General features: G+C 44.6%; 1 protein-coding gene across 4 annotated transcripts in view; it reads left to right on the forward strand.

Annotated features, from left to right (window-relative positions):
* Nucleotides 1-1,017: 1,017 nt before the first annotated feature.
* The window catches only part of LOC114855179 (metabotropic glutamate receptor 7), a 127,165-nt gene continuing 109,069 nt past the window's right edge, over nucleotides 1,018-19,113 (forward strand). The window contains exon 1 of one of the 4 annotated variants that reach the window (XM_041070784.2): nucleotides 1,018-2,295. In XM_041070784.2, coding sequence (XP_040926718.1) covers nucleotides 1,783-2,295 — 513 coding nt within the window. In that variant the 5' untranslated portion in view covers nucleotides 1,018-1,782. The remainder of the gene's footprint in view (nucleotides 2,296-19,113) is intronic. The other 3 variants (XR_008694803.1, XM_029150102.3, XM_029150103.3) reach the window with 3 other exon arrangements.

Raw genomic sequence — 19,113 nt, forward strand, 5'->3', positions numbered from 1 at the left:
ACTTTGTTTTGATCCTTTCCACCGGTTCTGTTCAGAGGGACTGGTACTGAGCAGCACCACAGAACTCCGGCTTTGTGATGTGTTCAGGTGCAGCCGTTATCTGCAGGTCCAGGACGCAGACCAGGCTTCTGTGTGTGCCCACATGCAAGGCAGGATTCTACGCCGCGACTGTCTTTGTCCATGTTGGCTCCATGTTGGAGCAGAACCACCGGCTGGGAGCCGCTCATGAACAGAACCAGGACACGAACCTGGAGCTGACAGACAGTCCTGGAGCCTTTATGGTGCTTTCACTTTACACGCACTAATGTCAGCCACCGATCAGCTCTTAGTTCGTGACCCGTGAGAACGCTGACGCTTCACCAGGGAACCCACGCTGAACAAAGGACGACGCTGTCGTCAGAAGGCGACGTGTGGCAGCTTCCTGCTGCTGGTGTTCCTCTGATTCTATACAGCAGCTCAGTTGTCTGCTCATTTGCTAACTGATCTGGAACGTTTTTTGGACTCTAGCAGGAGACTCTGGGACCGTCTGCCACACGGGACTCGCCAGGACTGAGCAGGATTCTTGAGGACTTTCCAGGTACCTTTTATAGGTTTTTGTGTCGGAACTGTAACGTTCCCTGGTTCACGGCGCTGAAAATCCATGTCTTTCTGTCTGACAGTGGAACGGGATGGAACAGGTCCGGTTTGTCCTGACAGAGCTGGGTGAGGGAACAGGCTCCCTGCATGAAACCAGAACCTGCTGCTGTTGTTTTAATTCAGACTGTACAAAGAATAATTGTGATGCCCGAAGGAGCTTCTGCTGCTGCTCTCCCAGCGACTGGAGGTGAATGTGAGGCTGTAGAAGGCGTTTTTTGTTGGTTGTGTACATTTACAGTGTTACTCACGTTGCACAGACACTAATGAAGTCCAATAAGGTGAATCTAGAGACGTTCTACCTGAAGCAACACCGCTTCCGGCCCCCACAATCTGAGCGTGAACGAACAACGGACACAGTTATTTTCAGCGTGTTTGTGCAGATCTGTTTTTGCACTGGGAAGCTCACGCTGACACGCGCGTGGGTGGACGGTGTGCGTGCGCTTGCGTGAGCTCTGCGTTTGTGTAAGAGAGAGAGAGACAGAGAGAGGGGCTTCCTCCTCCAGCAGATCCCGCCGCTCCGACAGTTTTCAGACGCGCTCACCATCGACAGCCACGCAGCGTCGGATCCCTGACAGCTGCCTGTGAACCCGGACCCGGACCCGGACTCGGGAGGGATGAAGAGCGTGCACGCGGCTCGGCTCCCGGCGGAGCGCAGTTATTTCGTGGCCACCTCGGTGCGCGTCTCACCCCACGTCACATCAAACTACTGAGCCTGATGTTGAGCTGCAGGTGTGAACACCTTCATCTTACCATTTAAAGTATGACATCGGTGGCTTCCTCTCATGTCCACGGACGGAGTACCGGTGTAGCCTGCGGGATTTAGCGGAGAGCCGTGGCCGAACCGCCGACGCCGCCTTTTCCTTTGTTTCCTTTCTAAATTCCAGCAATGGGAGCTCACGCAACAAGCGACCGCGGCTGCGAGCAGCAGCAGCCGCCGCAGCAGCAGCTGTGCGCGTCCGCACAGGGGTAGCGCAGTTACAAACTGCGGATTCCGAGCTGTGCGAGTCTTGGTTCGCTGCTGGAACAGGACAGGAATGGACTCGGATTCGTAAAACTACCCTAGAACGTGCGGCGCTGCAGTGGTTCTGCATTCTCCAGTCGGGCTCCGTTTCACTGAAGTGCTGCTGGGCACGAACGGTTCGGATCATGGGGAGGCTCTCCAACACTCCCCCCCAGCTCGAAGCCTCCTCCACCTTCCGAGTGCTGTGGATGCTTCAGGCGCTGCTGGAGCTGGCAGGCTCCCAGGAGATTTACGCGCCGCACTCGATCCGCGTGGAGGGCGACGTGACGCTGGGGGGGCTGTTCCCGGTCCACGCCAGGGGGGTCCCGGGGATGCCGTGCGGGGACATCAAGAAGGAAAACGGCATCCACCGGCTGGAGGCGATGATGTACGCCCTGGACCAAATTAACAATGACGACGAGCTGCTGCCCAACGTCACCCTGGGCGCGCGGATCCTGGACACCTGCTCGCGGGACACGTACGCGCTGGAGCAGTCGCTGACGTTCGTCCAGGCGCTCATCCAGAAGGACACGTCGGACGTGAGGTGCACTAACGGAGAACCGCCGGTGTTTGTCAAGCCCGAGAAAGTTGTGGGGGTGATCGGAGCATCGGCCAGCTCAGTGTCCATCATGGTGGCCAACATCCTGCGCCTGTTCCAGGTAGGAGCTGGGCGCTCCCATCTCACCACATGTAGCCACGCATTTCACAGGCTTCAGGCCTGTTGCCTCTCACGCGCTCCACCACAAGCTGCTTGAGGATTGTGTCTCACTCACCCAGATCCAATTTGCAATGGATTGTTGTAGAGCAGCCCCTCCCGCCTGTGTGGTGTGTGAAGGAGAGGCTCCCGCAGAGCTCTGAGCCGGGCATCGGCTCGGTTCTGCTGTGAGGACTCCATGGAGGCGCTGGAGCCGACTCCTTGGAGACAGTGAGAATGTTTGTGTCGGTTCTGAGGCCTTGGCAGATGGTGTGATGGGTCTGACAGGTCTGACTGGTGCTGCTTTTAGTGGGAACCTATGCTGACACGTGCACTGGTCTGTGCTTGTTGCTGGTGCAGCATCGTTCATCTTCAAGTTTGTTTAAGCCTTTCCTCCTCTGTGGGTTTGTTCAGAAGTTCAGGTTGGAAGCAAGGACACAAATCTGAGTCCCCGGAACTAGAACCTGTTTCTTCAGACGCTGCCGTTCCAGGTACAGTAGATGATGTTTCTGTTTACGGGTCAGAGGCAGATGCAGACGGGGCCCTCGGGCTCAGTCTGCTCACTGCATCCCTGTGGTTGGTGGCATCTGCTCCACAGCTGTTTCATTAGGTTCTAAATTGGTCCAATTGGCACCAGAGTCACAGCACAAACACACAGGACTCATATGCTGGACTGGGTCAGAACAGTATACCTGTAGCTAAGCAAAGGTTTTGTGGTGGTGTGAAAAGCAAAGAAACACTGAATCTAAATCTAAAACTTTAGCAGCCTGATGTTTTACATCTTCGTCTTAAGGCACTTGACAAAGTGGATTCGAGAGCGAAATCTGAGAAAGCGTTTTAACATTTTAGTTATGCTTTAACAGCAGAGGAGCTGCTGTAAAGACCCAGTACTGTATGTGGCTGGTTCTGATTCTGACTGCTGCAAAGTGTCTGAAGACATGTAGCTAAACACAGCAGAACACAGTCCATAGTAACCGGAGTCCAGAGAAGTCTCTGAGCCTCGTGGCTCAGCGTTACTGTGCACTGTGTGTCCGGGCTTGGACCTCGTGGCCGCTCGGCGCCATGACGCCGTCCTCCGTTGGAGCCCATGTGTCTTCTTTCTTTTCCTCCTTGCCTGTCGAAGAGCATGTTGACGGAACCGCAGCTCATTAAGCGCCTCCGTCGCTGCACATTAGGAACCCTCTCTGTGTCGGCCCTAAATCCCAGGGAGGACATGAGAACTGGCTTCACGGGTCCGCGGTTATGAGGCTCTGATTGCGAGGGCGGGTCCGGCCGCGCTCACACTGGATGTGCCTGTTTTGCTCAGTGCTGCTGGTGATGGGAGGTAATGGACGCGGCGGCGCAGCTCATTAGGTTTTTTCGCTGCGTCTGCTGTGTCCTGTCCATCCTCTCACAGTCGGGTTCTGGTTCTGTGGTGACGCATTGGAGCCGTCCAGATGAGCCCCCCTCAATGCGAGAAGGCGGAATGCGCCTGAAGATGCATGCTGCAGAACCAGGACCAGCGTCTGTCGGGCCCTGAGTCCCTGTGTTCAGCCCTGACGGTGCTGGTGCCAGTGAAGAGTGATGTGAATCCTGTTTAATCTTGACAGGATGGAACCGCACCAGAGGAGCTTCTCCATTCACACCGGAGCGAATCCTGTTAGTCGTCCTGCAGGCGGAGCTGAAGTGGACACACGACGCGCTGGGCTGAATCTCAGGTGGCGGCGACCAACAGCCACGAAGCTGTTTGACAGCCTGAACCTGGGAGATGGTTCCAGCATTAAGCTTCCTGACTCCTCTCCTGTCGCTGCGACATGTGGCCGCTTGGTGAGGATGCAGCTCTCACAGCCTCACAGGTGCTGTTGGCTGCAGGTTCCGCCTGCATCATCCCAGCTCGACCTGTTGCTTCCTGCTGTGTTCATGAGGTGGCTGCTTGTAGCCTGAGACCCCGGTTCTGTGGTGCCTGGAGGTTGTTAATGTTGCTGGGCGTCGAGTGATGAGCCGTCCTGTGCTCTTCGCCGTGGTAACACACAGCAGCTGGTGTTTAATTAGTGCTGTTTGTTAAGACACTGTGACACCAGTCTTGGCTGTGACTCTCTCTCTCCTCCCTCGTGTCCTAGCAGTGCATTAATCCAGCGCTCAGCGCTGCTTCAGCGCTGCCTTTGCTAAGTGTGCTGGACTCATCCAGCCCTTGGGGACGCGTGCAGACACTAGACCCATCTGTCACGATTCGGGTGGGTCCAGAAAGAACCAGGACTATGACTTCGGCTGGATGCGTGTTTTGTTTTGCTTTTGTTCTGTCTCATTGTCTTCAATAACACTGTTACAGATCCGAGTGGCCGAGAGAACGCATTCAAAGATACTACTCCTGACTTTTCTACTCCAGCTGGGGCCAGATGAGGCGTTGTTGCTATGGAAACCCCTCAGCACTATAACCGCCGTATCAATGGCAGTTGATTAAGATTCAGTATCCGTCTACTTGTCGTGGTTGCTAGTTAAAGTGGTGTTGATTATTGGTGAGTTGACTGAATGACTGCTTTGGTGCAGCTGCTTCAAACCAAGCAGTCACCACATAAAGTGAGTGGTCGTCAGACCTGGTCAGTGTAAATGAATGTTGTCCCGTTGGTGCAGCAGCTCTGCCTGACGCTGAAGTTCTGCCAGCTCTGTCCACGGGTCAAGGGTCGAGAACGGGTCAGAGTCCAGCTGCACGTCCAACCTGGAGCTGAACTTTACTCAATCAGCTGTTTGTCTTTGAAGCTGACTTTGCTCTGGTCACGCTCCCTCAGCAGACGTGGCCTTTATGGATTTAATCAATACATCCCTGTCGACCGATGATGGATCTGCTCTGTGGCACTTTGAATATGGATGTGATGAATATGTGTGTGTGGGGCTGATACCTTGGCCAGCTCATCATCGTATCTGCAGACACTTCCTGTCCACATGCCATGAAAAGGGACACTTTCACAGCAAAGCTTCCTCCTTCCTCTCATTCTGCCCATTGCTTCAACTACACAGTCTGCAGGCTCAGTGTAGATTTAGAAGTAGATCCTGTGTTGTAGAATTCTGCAGCTGTTGTCTGTTACCTTAAGAGCAGAGCTGTGCTCACATTTAGTCCCAGACTGAGGGACTCTGCTTGGGCATTTGGGTTTATTGTTCTGCTGCTGGTGTGGGCCCATCAGGCACCATGATGGTTCTGGTGGAAGGGACTCACCAGAGTCAGTGTCGATAGTTCGGCGCTCTGTACAAACTACAAAGAAACACGGCTGCACCATTAATGAATATTCTGCACCTCAGTCGGGCCTGAAACAACGGAGAGTGCTTTGTTCTGTGTGCTGCACTCACTGCTGTCCCACTGGAGAAACATTAGTCACTCCTCAACTGCCAGATGCAGGGAGCCCACGTCCACCAGAACCGGGTCTGTCCACGTGTACCACATATCCGTTACTAATTAGTAGCAGGAAAGGGCCCAAAGAGAGAACGTGCTGTTCATGAAGTTTCTCTGGAGGAGTCAACAAACCATGAAGCAGTCAAAAGTAGAGCAGTCATATACCTTGGGCAAAAGAGCTTCAGCGAGTCACTCAAGCAGTCTGAGCAGCACTGACAGCCTGAGAGCTGAACTGCTGGGCTGCTGCTGAGGCCCAGTGGTTCCAGCCTCGCTGGCAGCGCCGCCACAGGGACCTGCACGGACGCCGGTGGGTCTCTGGAATGTGCCTCAGACTCTCGTGTTCCCCTCAGGATAAACCTTCATCACTCTGACTGTTCAGGTCGTCAGGTGACGTTTCCTGTGTTTCAACACCAGCAGCAGCTGGAGAATCAGCTTCATACAAACAGGGATTAAAACCATCTATAATAATCCACAAGAATGCATAATAATTAAGAAGCCATAATATTCAGTGCAGTCTTTGCCACTTTAAATCATCATTTTAAATCAATTGTTCAAGTTGTTTCTGCTGCGTGGCGGGTCTACACATGCTCTCACTCCTCTGACTAGCATCTAGACCTCAGGTAGAACCTGTGGCGCTGCTCATGTAATGTGTTGAAAAGTCTGGAATGGAAAAGCGACTGTAGACGGTGCCACGTCGGTCCATTCAGGGTCTTCTGATCTGGGACCAGCTCCAGGTCTTTGACCCTCTGACACACAGGCTTCGCGTCACCAGCTCAGCCTCAACCTTAACGTATCAGTGTGTTCACTCCGGCTTCCATTTGTTCCATCGCTCCTCATCCTCAGCTGCTGACCAACATAACCGACGTCATGGTGCACTGGAGGGACCAGAACCAAGGTGAACTGCAGTGGTTGGACTCTGAGGACTCGTGCCGCTTCCTCGGTCTCTCAGCTGACAGCTCTGACACTGCATTACCCCAGCGGGCCGCAGGGAGCCCACCACCACACACACACCAGTCCACTGCTAGTCAGCCAGCTAATGCAGTAAAACAGCTGATGGAGTCATTTCACGCCACAGGACACTGAGGGTCTGACCAGCTGCACAACCTCACATCCAGCGGAACCCGGTATCTCCCCTGTCCGGCTCTGATTTATCCTGTTTACTGTCTTCATCTGAATGCTGCTACAATAACCAAATGGATAAATCAATAATGGGATGAACAGGCCGGATTCCTTTATTATCTCCCCGGTGTAACCACTTCTGTTCTCTGGTGTAACTTCCACCACATTTTTTCATCAACTCATTTAAGGAGGTTTAGGATCATTGCTTTGCACCCATTGACATGAGGGAACCACGGCTTGAACCACTGAGGTCAGGCTTCTTCCTTCTCCCGTGCCTCCGTCGGGTGAATGAACCACCTCCATCTGTGCAACATTCGTCTGACAGGGAGCGCGTACACAGCAGGGAGGAGCGTTGTCTTAGCCGAGGCTTGTGATTCAGGAGGATCTGGAGGATCAGGAGGAAGCTAATTAGTGGGAGAGCTGAACAGCTCTCACACTATTGTTATCTTCGGTCTTTATTAGTGGGAGAGCTGAACAGCTCTCACACTATTGTTATCTTCGGTCTTTATTAGTGGGAGAGCTGAACAGCTCTCACACTATTGTTATCTTCGGTCTTTATTATTATTATTCTTCTTCTACTTATTCCGCCCTTTTTTTGATTGCTATCTACTTTTTAACGCTTCATCGTAGAATCGTCGTTCAACTTTCTAAACGTGTGTCATCTTTAGGAGATGTGGGCTATTACTTTTTATGTTTTCAGCTTTTCAACTTTTAACGTTATTCAACTTTTTTCATCGTTTTTTTATAATGGTCGTCTATGGGAATCATCGTTAAACTTTTTGTCAACTTCCCTCTTTTCATCAGCGTCTATCATCGTCATACTTTGGCGTAGAAACGTCATTTCAACTTCAAAAGCGTCCATCATCGCTCAACTTTCTCCTCGTAAATCAGCGTTGTCGTATCTTCTATACTTTTCGACTAGTGAGCGTTTAAATATGGTGTGGTTTTTGTTAAATTTTCAGCTTTTCCATTAGTGTGTATTGGGTCATTTAGAGTGCGTGATGTCACAGCCAGAGTGCGAGGGTGCGCTTTTTAAAGACAGAACTTCGGTCTTTAACTCGTCGCTACAGCCACAATTTCTACTCTATGAACGTAATTATTTCACTAAATCGTAGTCATACTTGTCTTCTTTCTAATGATGTGTCTGGCTTTACCCTCAGACTTATACTTTAGTCGCTATCGACCTCAAAGCACAGAGAGATCCTGAAATTCTCCCATAGTCTCTAATGATAATTTTTGGCAGACGTCTGGAGAAAAACAAGGAGGAGACATATTTTGAAATTGCGACTGTGGCTACAAACGTTTGTCCTCAAACATAAAATTCACACCATTTGCTCATTGAAGCCTTGGGACTCGAAAAATGAAATAATCTTTGTGATAACTATTATGGTTTAGCTGGAACAAGCCTGTTTATACAGGGTGAAACTCTGCTTTTTACAGAGCAGAATGAGCCTGATTTTCCCGCCTTTTGTCTCCATGGCGACGGCGCAGCTGCAGATTTGACTGACAGGTCAAACTGCTGATGCTCAGTGTACAGAGCAGTTCCATGCTTGTTACTGATTAGTCAACCACACTATTGGATTGTGTAGTGATTAAGCACGCACTTCCTCTAAATCCTTTCAAAATAAAAGCACCAAGCCAAATAATTAGCTTTAATAGCAGTATTTCTGCTTTTAGATGGGTAATTATGACTTTTTAAAGATAGATTAACAGTTTAGTAATTACCCACACATGCTTCCTCTAAATCCTTTCAAAATAAAAGCACCAATTCCAATTATTAGCTTTAACTGCACTGTTTTTGCTTTTGAATGGGTAATTATGATTATTTAAAGACTAATTGACAGTTACGCTATTACCCCCACACATTTCCTCTAAATCATTTCAAAATAAAAGCACCAATAACAATTTATTACCTTTAATGGCAAGATTGATTAGAAAATTTGTGGTTCTGAATACTTGCCAATCGTTATAGAGACTACTTTAGAGTTCAGTAAATAGCCACTCAAACTTATTAAGGTGCTTTTATTCTGAAAGGGCTAAATCTAAATCTTTTGCTTTAATAGGGCTATTCTTGCTATTGAATGATAAATTATGATTATCTAATGACTATTTTATAGTTTAGTAATCGCCCACACACAACCTCTAAATCCTTTCAAAATAAAAGCACCAATGTAATTTATTACCTTAAATGGCAAGATTTTTGTTTCTGACTGGTAAATTTTTACTAGTTATTAAACTATTACACAGGTAATTATTTACAAATACTTTCTTCAAATTAAAAAGCTAGTCAGCTTATTTATGATTGTCAACAATGCACTCTGGTCAACTTTTTAATCTGTGATATATTTTTTACCTTGGTCAACTTTTGAATCATTGTCATATTTTAATCTTGTCCTAGTATGACATTGGTCATCTTTTTAATCGCCATCTTTTGTCATCGTTTTATTCTTTGTCAACGTTTTCTCGTTTTCATCGCTTTGCCGTAGTCAACTTTTGGACGTAGTCAACTTTTTTGACGTCAGCAGCTTAATCAGCGTTTGTCATCGTTGCGGCAGCAGATCAGCTCTTCCACGTAATTTCTCGAGAAATTACTTTTTCTAGTTATTATTATTATTCTTCTTCTACTTATTCCGCCCTTTTTTTGATTGCTATCTACTTTTTAACGCTTCATCGTAGAATCGTCGTTCAACTTTCTAAACGTGTGTCATCTTTAGGAGATGTGGGCTATTACTTTTTATGTTTTCAGCTTTTCAACTTTTAATGTTATTCAACTTTTTTCATCGTTTTTTTATAATGGTCGTCTATGGGAATCATCGTTCAACTTTTTGTCAACTTCCCTCTTTTCATCAGCGTCTATCATCGTCATACTTTGGCGTAGAAACGTCATTTCAACTTCAAAAGCGTCCATCATCGCTCAACTTTCTCCTCGTAAATCAGCGTTGTCGTATCTTCTATACTTTTTGACTCGTGAACGTTTAAATATGGTGTGGTTTTTGTTAAATTTTCAGCTTTTCCATTAGTGTGTATTGGGTCAGTTAGAGTGCGTGATGTCATAGCTACAGTGAGAATGTGCGCTTTTTTAAGACAGAACTTCTGTCTCTAACTTGTCACTACAGCCACAATTTTTACTCTATCAACGTAATTATTTCACTAAATCGTAGTCATACTTGTCTTCTTTCTAATGATGTGTCTGGCTTTACCCTCAGACTTATACTTTAGTCGCTATCAACCTCAAAGCACAGAGAGATCCTGAAATTCTCCCATAGACTCTAATGATAATTTTTGGCAGACGTCTGGAGGAAAAAAAAGGAGGAGACATATTTTGAAATTGCGACTGTGGCTACAAACGTTTGTCCTCAAACATAAAATTCACACCATTTGCTCATTGAAGCCTTGGGACTCGTAAAATGAAATAATTTTTGTGATAACTATCATGGTTTAGCTGGAACAAGCCTGTTTATACAGGGTGAAACTCTGCTTTTACAGAGCAGAGTGAGCCTGATTTTCCCGCCTTTCGTCTCCATGGCGACGGCGCAGCTGCAGATTTCACTGACAGGTCAAACTCCTGATGCTCAGTGTAGGCAGCAGTTTCATGCTTATTACTGATTACTCAACTACACTATTGGATTGTGTAGTAATTAAGCACACACTTCCTCTAAATCCTTTCAAAATAAAAGCACCAAGCCAAATAATTAGCTTTAATAGCAATATTTCTGCTTTTAGATGGGTAATTATGACTATTTAAAGATACATTAACAGTTTAGTAATTACCCACACATGCTTCCTATACGTCATTTCAAAATAAAAGCACCAATGCAATTTATTAGCTTTAGCTGCACTGTTTTTGCCTTTGAATGGTTAATTATGATTATTTAAAGACTAATTAACAGGTACGCTATTACCCCCACACATTTCCTCTAAATCCTTTCAAAATAAAAGCACCAATTACAATTTATTACCTTTTAATGGCAAGATTGATTAGAACATTTCTGGTTCTGAATACTTACCAATTTTTAATGAGACTATTTAAGAGTTCAGCAAATAACCACTCACACTTATTAGGGTGCTTTTATTCTGAAAGGGCTTAATCTAAATTTTTTGCTTTAATAGGGCTATTCTTGCTAGTGAATGATAAATTATGACTATCTAATGACTATTTTATAGTTTAGTAATCACTCACACACAACCTCTAAATCCTTTCAAAATAAAAGCAACAATGTAATTTATTACCCTAAATGGCAAGATTTTTGTTTCTGACTGGTAAATTTTTAATAGTTATTAAACTGTTATTTTTTATTTGCTATTATTTTATTTTTATTTATTATTTAATTATTTACAAATACTTTCTTCAAATTAAAAAGCTAGTTAGCTAATTCATGATTGTCAACTTTTTAATATTTGACATCTTTTTACCTTGGTCAACTTTTGAATCATTGTCATATTTTTAATCTTGTCTTAGTGTGACCATGGTCATCTTTTAATCATCATCTTTTTGATCGCCATCTTTTGTCATCGTTTTAATCTTTGTCAACGTTTTCTTGTTTTCATCGTTTTCATCGTTTTGCCGTAGTCAACTTTTGGACGTCAGCAGCTTAATCAGCGTTTGTCATCGTTGCGGCAGCAGATCAGCTCTCCCACGTAATTTCTCGAGAAATTACTTTTTCTAGTTATTATTATTATTCTTCTTCTACTTATTCCGCCCTTTTTTTTGATTGCTATCTACTTTTTAACGCTTCATCGTAGAATCGTCGTTCAACTTTCTAAACGTGTGTCATCTTTAGGAGATGTGGGCTATTACTTTTTATGTTTTCAGCTTTTCAACTTTTAATGTTATTCAACTTTTTTCATCGTTTTTTTATAATGGTCGTCTATGGGAATCATCGTTCAACTTTTTGTCAACTTCCCTCTTTTCATCAGCGTCTATCATCGTCATACTTTGGCGTAGAAACGTCATTTCAACTTCAAAAGCGTCCATCATCGCTCAACTTTCTCCTCGTAAATCAGCGTTGTCGTATCTTCTATACTTTTTGACTCGTGAACGTTTAAATATGGTGTGGTTTTTGTTAAATTTTCAGCTTTTCCATTAGTGTGTATTGGGTCAGTTAGAGTGCGTGATGTCATAGCTACAGTGAGAATGTGCGCTTTTTTAAGACAGAACTTCTGTCTCTAACTTGTCACTACAGCCACAATTTTTACTCTATCAACGTAATTATTTCACTAAATCGTAGTCATACTTGTCTTCTTTCTAATGATGTGTCTGGCTTTACCCTCAGACTTATACTTTAGTCGCTATCGACCTCAAAGCACAGAGAGATCCTGAAATTCTCCCATAGACTCTAATGATAATTTTTGGCAGACGTCTGGAGGAAAAAAAAGGAGGAGACATATTTTGAAATTGCGACTGTGGCTACAAACGTTTGTCCTCAAACATAAAATTCACACCATTTGCTCATTGAAGCCTTGGGACTCGTAAAATGAAATAATTTTTGTGATAACTATCATGGTTTAGCTGGAACAAGCCTGTTTATACAGGGTGAAACTCTGCTTTTACAGAGCAGAGTGAGCCTGATTTTCCCGCCTTTCGTCTCCATGGCGACGGCGCAGCTGCAGATTTCACTGACAGGTCAAACTCCTGATGCTCAGTGTAGGCAGCAGTTTCATGCTTATTACTGATTACTCAACTACACTATTGGATTGTGTAGTAATTAAGCACACACTTCCTCTAAATCCTTTCAAAATAAAAGCACCAAGCCAAATAATTAGCTTTAATAGCAATATTTCTGCTTTTAGATGGGTAATTATGACTATTTAAAGATACATTAACAGTTTAGTAATTACCCACACATGCTTCCTATACGGCCTTTCAAAATAAAAGCACCAATGCAATTTATTAGCTTTAGCTGCACTGTTTTTTGCCTTTGAATGGTTAATTATGATTATTTAAAGACTAATTAACAGGTACGCTATTACCCCCACACATTTCCTCTAAATCCTTTCAAAATAAAAGCACCAATTACAATTTATTACCTTTTAATGGCAAGATTGATTAGAACATTTCTGGTTCTGAATACTTACCAATTTTTAATGAGACTATTTAAGAGTTCAGCAAATAACCACTCACACTTATTAGGGTGCTTTATTCTGAAAGGGCTTAATCTAAATTTTTTGCTTTAATAGGGCTATTCTTGCTAGTGAATGATAAATTATGACTATCTAATGACTATTTTATAGTTTAGTAATCACTCACACACAACCTCTAAATCCTTTCAAAATAAAAGCAACAATGTAATTTATTACCCTAAATGGCAAGATTTTTGTTTCTGACTGGTAAATTTTTAATAGTTATTAAACTATTATTTTTTATTTGCTATTATTTTATTTTTATTTATTATTTAATTATTTACAAATACTTTCTTCAAATTAAAAAGCTAGTTAGCTAATTCATGATTGTCAACTTTTTAATATTTGACATCTTTTTACCTTGGTCAACTTTTGAATCATTGTCATATTTTTAATCTTGTCTTAGTGTGACCATGGTCATCTTTTTAATCATCATCTTTTTGATCGCCATCTTTTGTCATCGTTTTAATCTTTGTCAACGTTTTCTTGTTTTCATCGTTTTCATCGTTTTGCCGTAGTCAACTTTTGGACGTCAGCAGCTTAATCAGCGTTTGTCATCGTTGCGGCAGCAGATCAGCTCTCCCACGTAATTTCTCGAGAAATTACTTTTTCTAGTTGAATAATACTCTCCCCAAACGCCACAGAGCTGCTGACGAGACGGGAAGCCCAAATTAAACCAGCAGCTAAGGAATGTTAAACAAGGGTACAAAGTGACAATGAGGCAAATATTATGAAATGACCCTAGTTTACACTTTTTAAATCTGTGGATGCTGGAACAGTAACGAGATGAATGACAGCTCGACTTCACTCATCTGCATCTCATTTCTTCATATCTGCTGTTCCAGTTTTTCTGTTGATCATCTATACATGGATAACATGAAAACAGTGTTTGTGGTCCTCTGTTCTGTTCTGTTCTGTTCTGTTCTGTTCTGTTCTGTTCTGTTCTGTTCTGTTCTGCAAAGCATTAAGCGCATAATTCTGCAGCAGTCTGAGCCTCATGAACAGAACATGAGCGTTGCTGAGCAGAAACACCTCGACTGACTCAGCCGCGATGTTTGTGTCTCCTGATTACAAGTTCTTGCTCAGGCTGCTGAGACGAGGGATGAAACTGGGTCATGGAGGAAAGGCAGCGAGCCAGAGACTGATCTGGAGGAAGTTAAGCTGAGCAGTAGCTGCTAACACTGTCACTGTGTGCTGGTTGTTTTTAGCCAGCGAGCCTCAGGGCACAGCCAGCATGCTAATAATATTACTATATACTAGTGATGATGCTAAGATGGAGGAGCGAGGGATGGAAGAGGAAAGGGTGGAGGACATAGGGATAGAGGAGACAAGAATGAATAAGGAAACAACAGAGGAGGAAAGGATGAAGGAGGAATTGAGGAGGAGAAAAAAAGAATGGAGGAGTTGAAGGATGCAGGAGGCGAGGGATGGAGGGGGGAAGGATGGAAGTGGTGCAGGAAAGGATGGAGGGGAAGGACAGAGACTAACGATGACGGTAACTATACCCGGCCACTGCTTCTCTGTGAGCGTTGACCTGTCAGTACCGTTTGTTTTTACCAGGCTCTGATAAATCTGCGACCTCTGCATCCAGAGCAGGTGGAGGAGGGTGGAGCTCAAGCCCATGTTAAACAGCTTCCCCTGAGTAGAGTGCAGTATTTACTGTAGTATAGAACAGGTTTTATATGTACAGTACTTGGTTTTTAGTATTTACAGTAGTTAGTGATTACAGTATTTAGTATTCATAGTATTTAGCACAGATCAGGGTTTAATCGTTCATGGTGCAGAGTCAACAGCAGCTGGTAAAGATGAGCGTGTCTGAGCGCCCACTTCCTGTCTTGCTCCTCCCGCAGCGCTGGCTCCTCAGTATCAAGGTGATTGATCCTCTGTGTCCTCTGCTGCTCTCTACATATGTGCGTGCCAAAGATAAACAACTGGCAGAGCATTTGTTTTGAAGCCACAGCTTCCGAGGGATCCAGGGTGTTTTACTGTAAAACGGAGCTTTGAATAACGGTGACTCTGCTCCCTCTGAGCATATGAGACCTGGGAGCTCACTCCTCCTCCTGCCTGTTCTTTATGTGGACTGTTTATAGTTTTTCTGCCAACTAGAATTAGAAGTTGAATAAAGCCGGGTGATGTTGGATGAAGCTAAATGAAGCTGGATGACGTTGGATGATGTTGAATGAAGCTGGATGAAGCTAAATGAAGTTGGATGAAGCTGGATGATGTTGAATAAAGCTAAATGAAGCTGGATGACGTTGGATGATGTTGGATGAAGCTGGATGAAGCTAAATGAAGTTGGATGAAGCTGGATGATGTTGAATAAAGCTAAATGAAGCTGGATGACGTTGGATGATGTTGGATGAAGCTGGATGAAGCTAAATGAAGTTGGATGAAGCTGGATGATGTTGAATAAAGCTAAATGAAGCTGGATGAAGCTAAATGAAGTTGGATAAAGCTGGATGAACCTAAATGAAGTTGGAAGAAGCTGGATGATGTTGGATGAAGCTGGATGAAGCTAAATGAAGTTGGATAAAGCTGGATGAACCTAAATGAAGTTGGAAGAAGCTGGATGATGTTGGATGAAGCTGGATGATTTTGAATAAAGCTAAATAAAGTTGGATGAAGCTGGATGATTTTGAATAAAGCTAAATAAAGTTGGATGAAGCTGGATGATGTTGGATGAAGCTGGGTGATTTTGAATAAAGCTAAATAAAGTTGGATGAAGCTGGATGATGTTGGATGAAGCTAAATGAAGTTGGATGAAGCTGAAGGATGTTGAATAAAGCTAAATGAAGCTGGATGACATTGGCTGTAACAAGATGTGTTTGCTCACCTGTGCCTGATGAGTCTGGTCTATGAGAGTGTGTGCGATCACACGCTGAAAGACTAAAATGTAAATGTGATTGCACTCACACATGCAGCAAGAACAATTGGCCCCATGGTTTGCATAAATGCCTTCATTTGTGGAAGCGAACGGCTCCTCTGTGTCTGCAACGGCAGGAATTAATGTTCAGAGGCAATTTCATCCCTCAGTCAACTGACTTCACACTTTGCTTTGTTGTGTTGGAGAAGCTTGGGAGCGCGATCAGCAGCTGGAAGCTCGAGGTGGATCCTCAATTCAGCCAAAGAACCTGGACACAGCTTCAAATGTCTTCAAACATTCAGCATGGTATGAAACCAATACGCAGGCGTCACCTGAACCTCTCGCTCTCACGCACAACAGGAATCTGAGCTGTTTGGCACCAAATTCATGTTGGCACTGAGCTCAGCAGCTCAATTATGCGTCGCTGCGACTGAAACTGAAAGGATTCTGTCATTCTGTCAGCCCCAGTTCCACATCCCCGCCCACGTCTGTGTGGACCTCTTCAGAAGTACTTACAAACCTGAAAGGAGAGTAATTTGCACAGGGGATTCATCGTCACATCAGCTGTTGTTTGTTAGTCTTTAAACAAAAGCACCTTGTTGTCAGGAGGAGATTTCATATTCTGCTGTGAATCTCTAGGGATTTCGCTTCAGTCTGCTGCTTCTGTCGGGGTTTAAAGCTGCTCCTTCTATGTAGCTACAATGCTCACAGTATTTCCCATTTTATACAAGCTTTGTGTTTGTTGACATGTCAGACAATTAGCTAACAGGGCGTCAGCGCCAACTACTGCTAGCTCATCAGACGAACAGTGGAATTGAGAAGGGCAGGAAAGAAGGGTTCGTGTTGGGAACCGAAGTGGGAAGCCGGGAAATGTTATTGCTCATCTCTAAGAACCTCACAGCAGAAAGTGATCAAAGGTCAGTCAAGCTGTTTGAAGCAGTAGCCTGGGTCAGTTCGGTGTCAGGGTGAGAGCAGCCGTGGCCAATGGAGGCCCCAGCGTTTAACCAAGGATGGACAAGGAAAGGAGCAGAGAACCACGGTCGAGCTTATTTCAGCCGCTCTGGGCCAAACGTCCTCCTCATCATATTTTCTCACCTTTTAAATGGGCTGTCACGCTTTGGGCCAGGTTAGGGCCCCGCTGGAAAGGCACGGCTGCGTTATCTCGCACCATTTTCACAGTTTGACATGACATGGGAAAGGAATTATCACAGACAAATAAAGCAACAAGCGCTGAAACGCTATTAGCGCTGCAAACACTGGGCAGAGCTCTATTCCAATTACACATCCCTGAAGTGGTTCTGATCCGTGTTCCCTCATAGCAGATCAGCTCGTGACAGTACCTCTGATGACCCCACATGTGAGAAGATAATATTTCTGAAGGTACTTTGTGTGTGTCTTCCTGTTGCGAAGATGATGATGTATGTGACGCACACTTGAAGTTTTCAAAGTTTGAAGTTTTAACTTGTTGGTTGCCATAGTAACCGGTGGTGAAGCTTTAACCTATGTTTAAACTAGTAGGGCAACAAGCTGACAATTTACTTTGACCAATTTAAGAACCTAACAACGCTTTGCTCATGAGCAGAATGGAACCACTGGCAGCCATCTTAAATGGCTCCGTCTGTAGACCCAGCTTCCCTCTGCAGTGCCAGCAGTAAACAGTCCTGCACAAACAGCAGCAGCCATTGTGTTTACACTGGAAACACTGAAACTGCTGGTGAAATGTTTGAACACCAAGATGCTCAGGACAGTGCTCCCATTGTTTTCCAGCAGGCCTAAAGGCGGCACTGCTGCTAGAAGATCCAAACACTGTGAGCAAAACACCAGGTAACATCAGACCTCAGTCCACCTTCACCAAAAACACTATACATTGTACTTTGTCTCTGAAGATGCAAAAGTTAGGCACCTCGGCCTTGGTCATCTTGCTCCTCGTCCTTTTTTTGAAACAAATTTAAACATGTGCATCACCAAATGAGAAGCACTGAAACATCAGGTAGATTCTTAAAAACCAACAGCAACGAGCTAATGAAGATGTTGCTTCACTGCTCACTTACTGTAGAGCATCTTTCACTTCTCCCGGCTCCTGCTCTCACTGTTATGGTGAGAAAAAGGCGACCAATCCACATTGTGTTTGTGGCAAGTGTCTGTAGTTGGCTGGAAGTGTTTCTGCATCTATCAGTCAACGCCTGAGGGATCGCTGGGTCCACAGACCTCACCTCTCGGTCATCGGGCGGAGCCGGGTTGGGGGCTGGGTCAGTCATTGTCAGGGAGACCCATCCTCGTGGCCCTGCTGGGTCTGACAGCTTCTGAAGCAGCTCACCCAACATCTAGTGTTTACAGAGCTGATGTGTTGCTTCGTGTTACCTTCATTAGGGCCAGCACACGTCTACATTTTAGACGAAAGCAGTGGTCTGAATTAGCACAGCAACACAAATCAAAGTGACTCTTGTGATTCACTGCCACTGACTCTGACCGACCGGCCCCGACCGACTGATGTTTTATGAGGTTCATCTCCAAACAGGCGCCTCTGCCTTCATGCATTCATCCTCTCATTCTGCGGCTTCTCTGCTCTTCACTGCTTCATTTGTCTTTCACTGTTGACATTTGTTCACACTGTTTCCTTTTCCACTTTATCTCTTTTGGTGTCTGGCTGCCCTGTAGCTGTGTGGGATGGCTGCCACTACACACAGTAACCAACCTTTTTACCACCAATAATCTTCAGGTTGACTGTAGCAAAGAAAGACTTGCAGCCAGTACGAGGTAAATGAATAATTTAGCTGTGGTGGGCAGTGCGGTCAGGACCAAGCCTAGCCCACATAGAAAACCCCAGTGGGATCTCAAATGTGTGGGGTTGTTGGACTGAGGTAGACCCACCAGATTAGCTCAGACCTCCAGGAACTCTTAAAGTCATTGAGTATTTATTGGTTAGTAATTACTTCAGTAAAGCATTGGTTTACTATATGTCAGAGCCATAGGTCTCATAATGCAAAACTGTCTTTTAGAATAGAATAGAATAGAATAGAATAGAATAGAATAGAATAGAATAGAATAGAATAGAATAGAATACCTTTATTGTCCCGCGATGGGGAAATTACAAAGCACAAAGACATTTTAAAGGTAATGTCATCTGCTTTAAATATATAATAATAATAATAATAATAATAATAATAATAATAATAATAATAATAATAATAATAATAATAATAATAATAATAATAATAATAATAATAATAATAACAGTTTCTTTATTTCTGTGTTGTAGGTTTCATTGAGAGGCAGCAGTAAAACAGAGCTGCTCCACCTACTGTACAGGTGTTTCA

The sequence above is a fragment of the Betta splendens genome, chromosome 5 (genome assembly GCF_900634795.4).
Source record: "Betta splendens chromosome 5, fBetSpl5.4, whole genome shotgun sequence".
In the NCBI taxonomy this organism is placed as follows: Eukaryota; Metazoa; Chordata; class Actinopteri; order Anabantiformes; family Osphronemidae; genus Betta; species Betta splendens.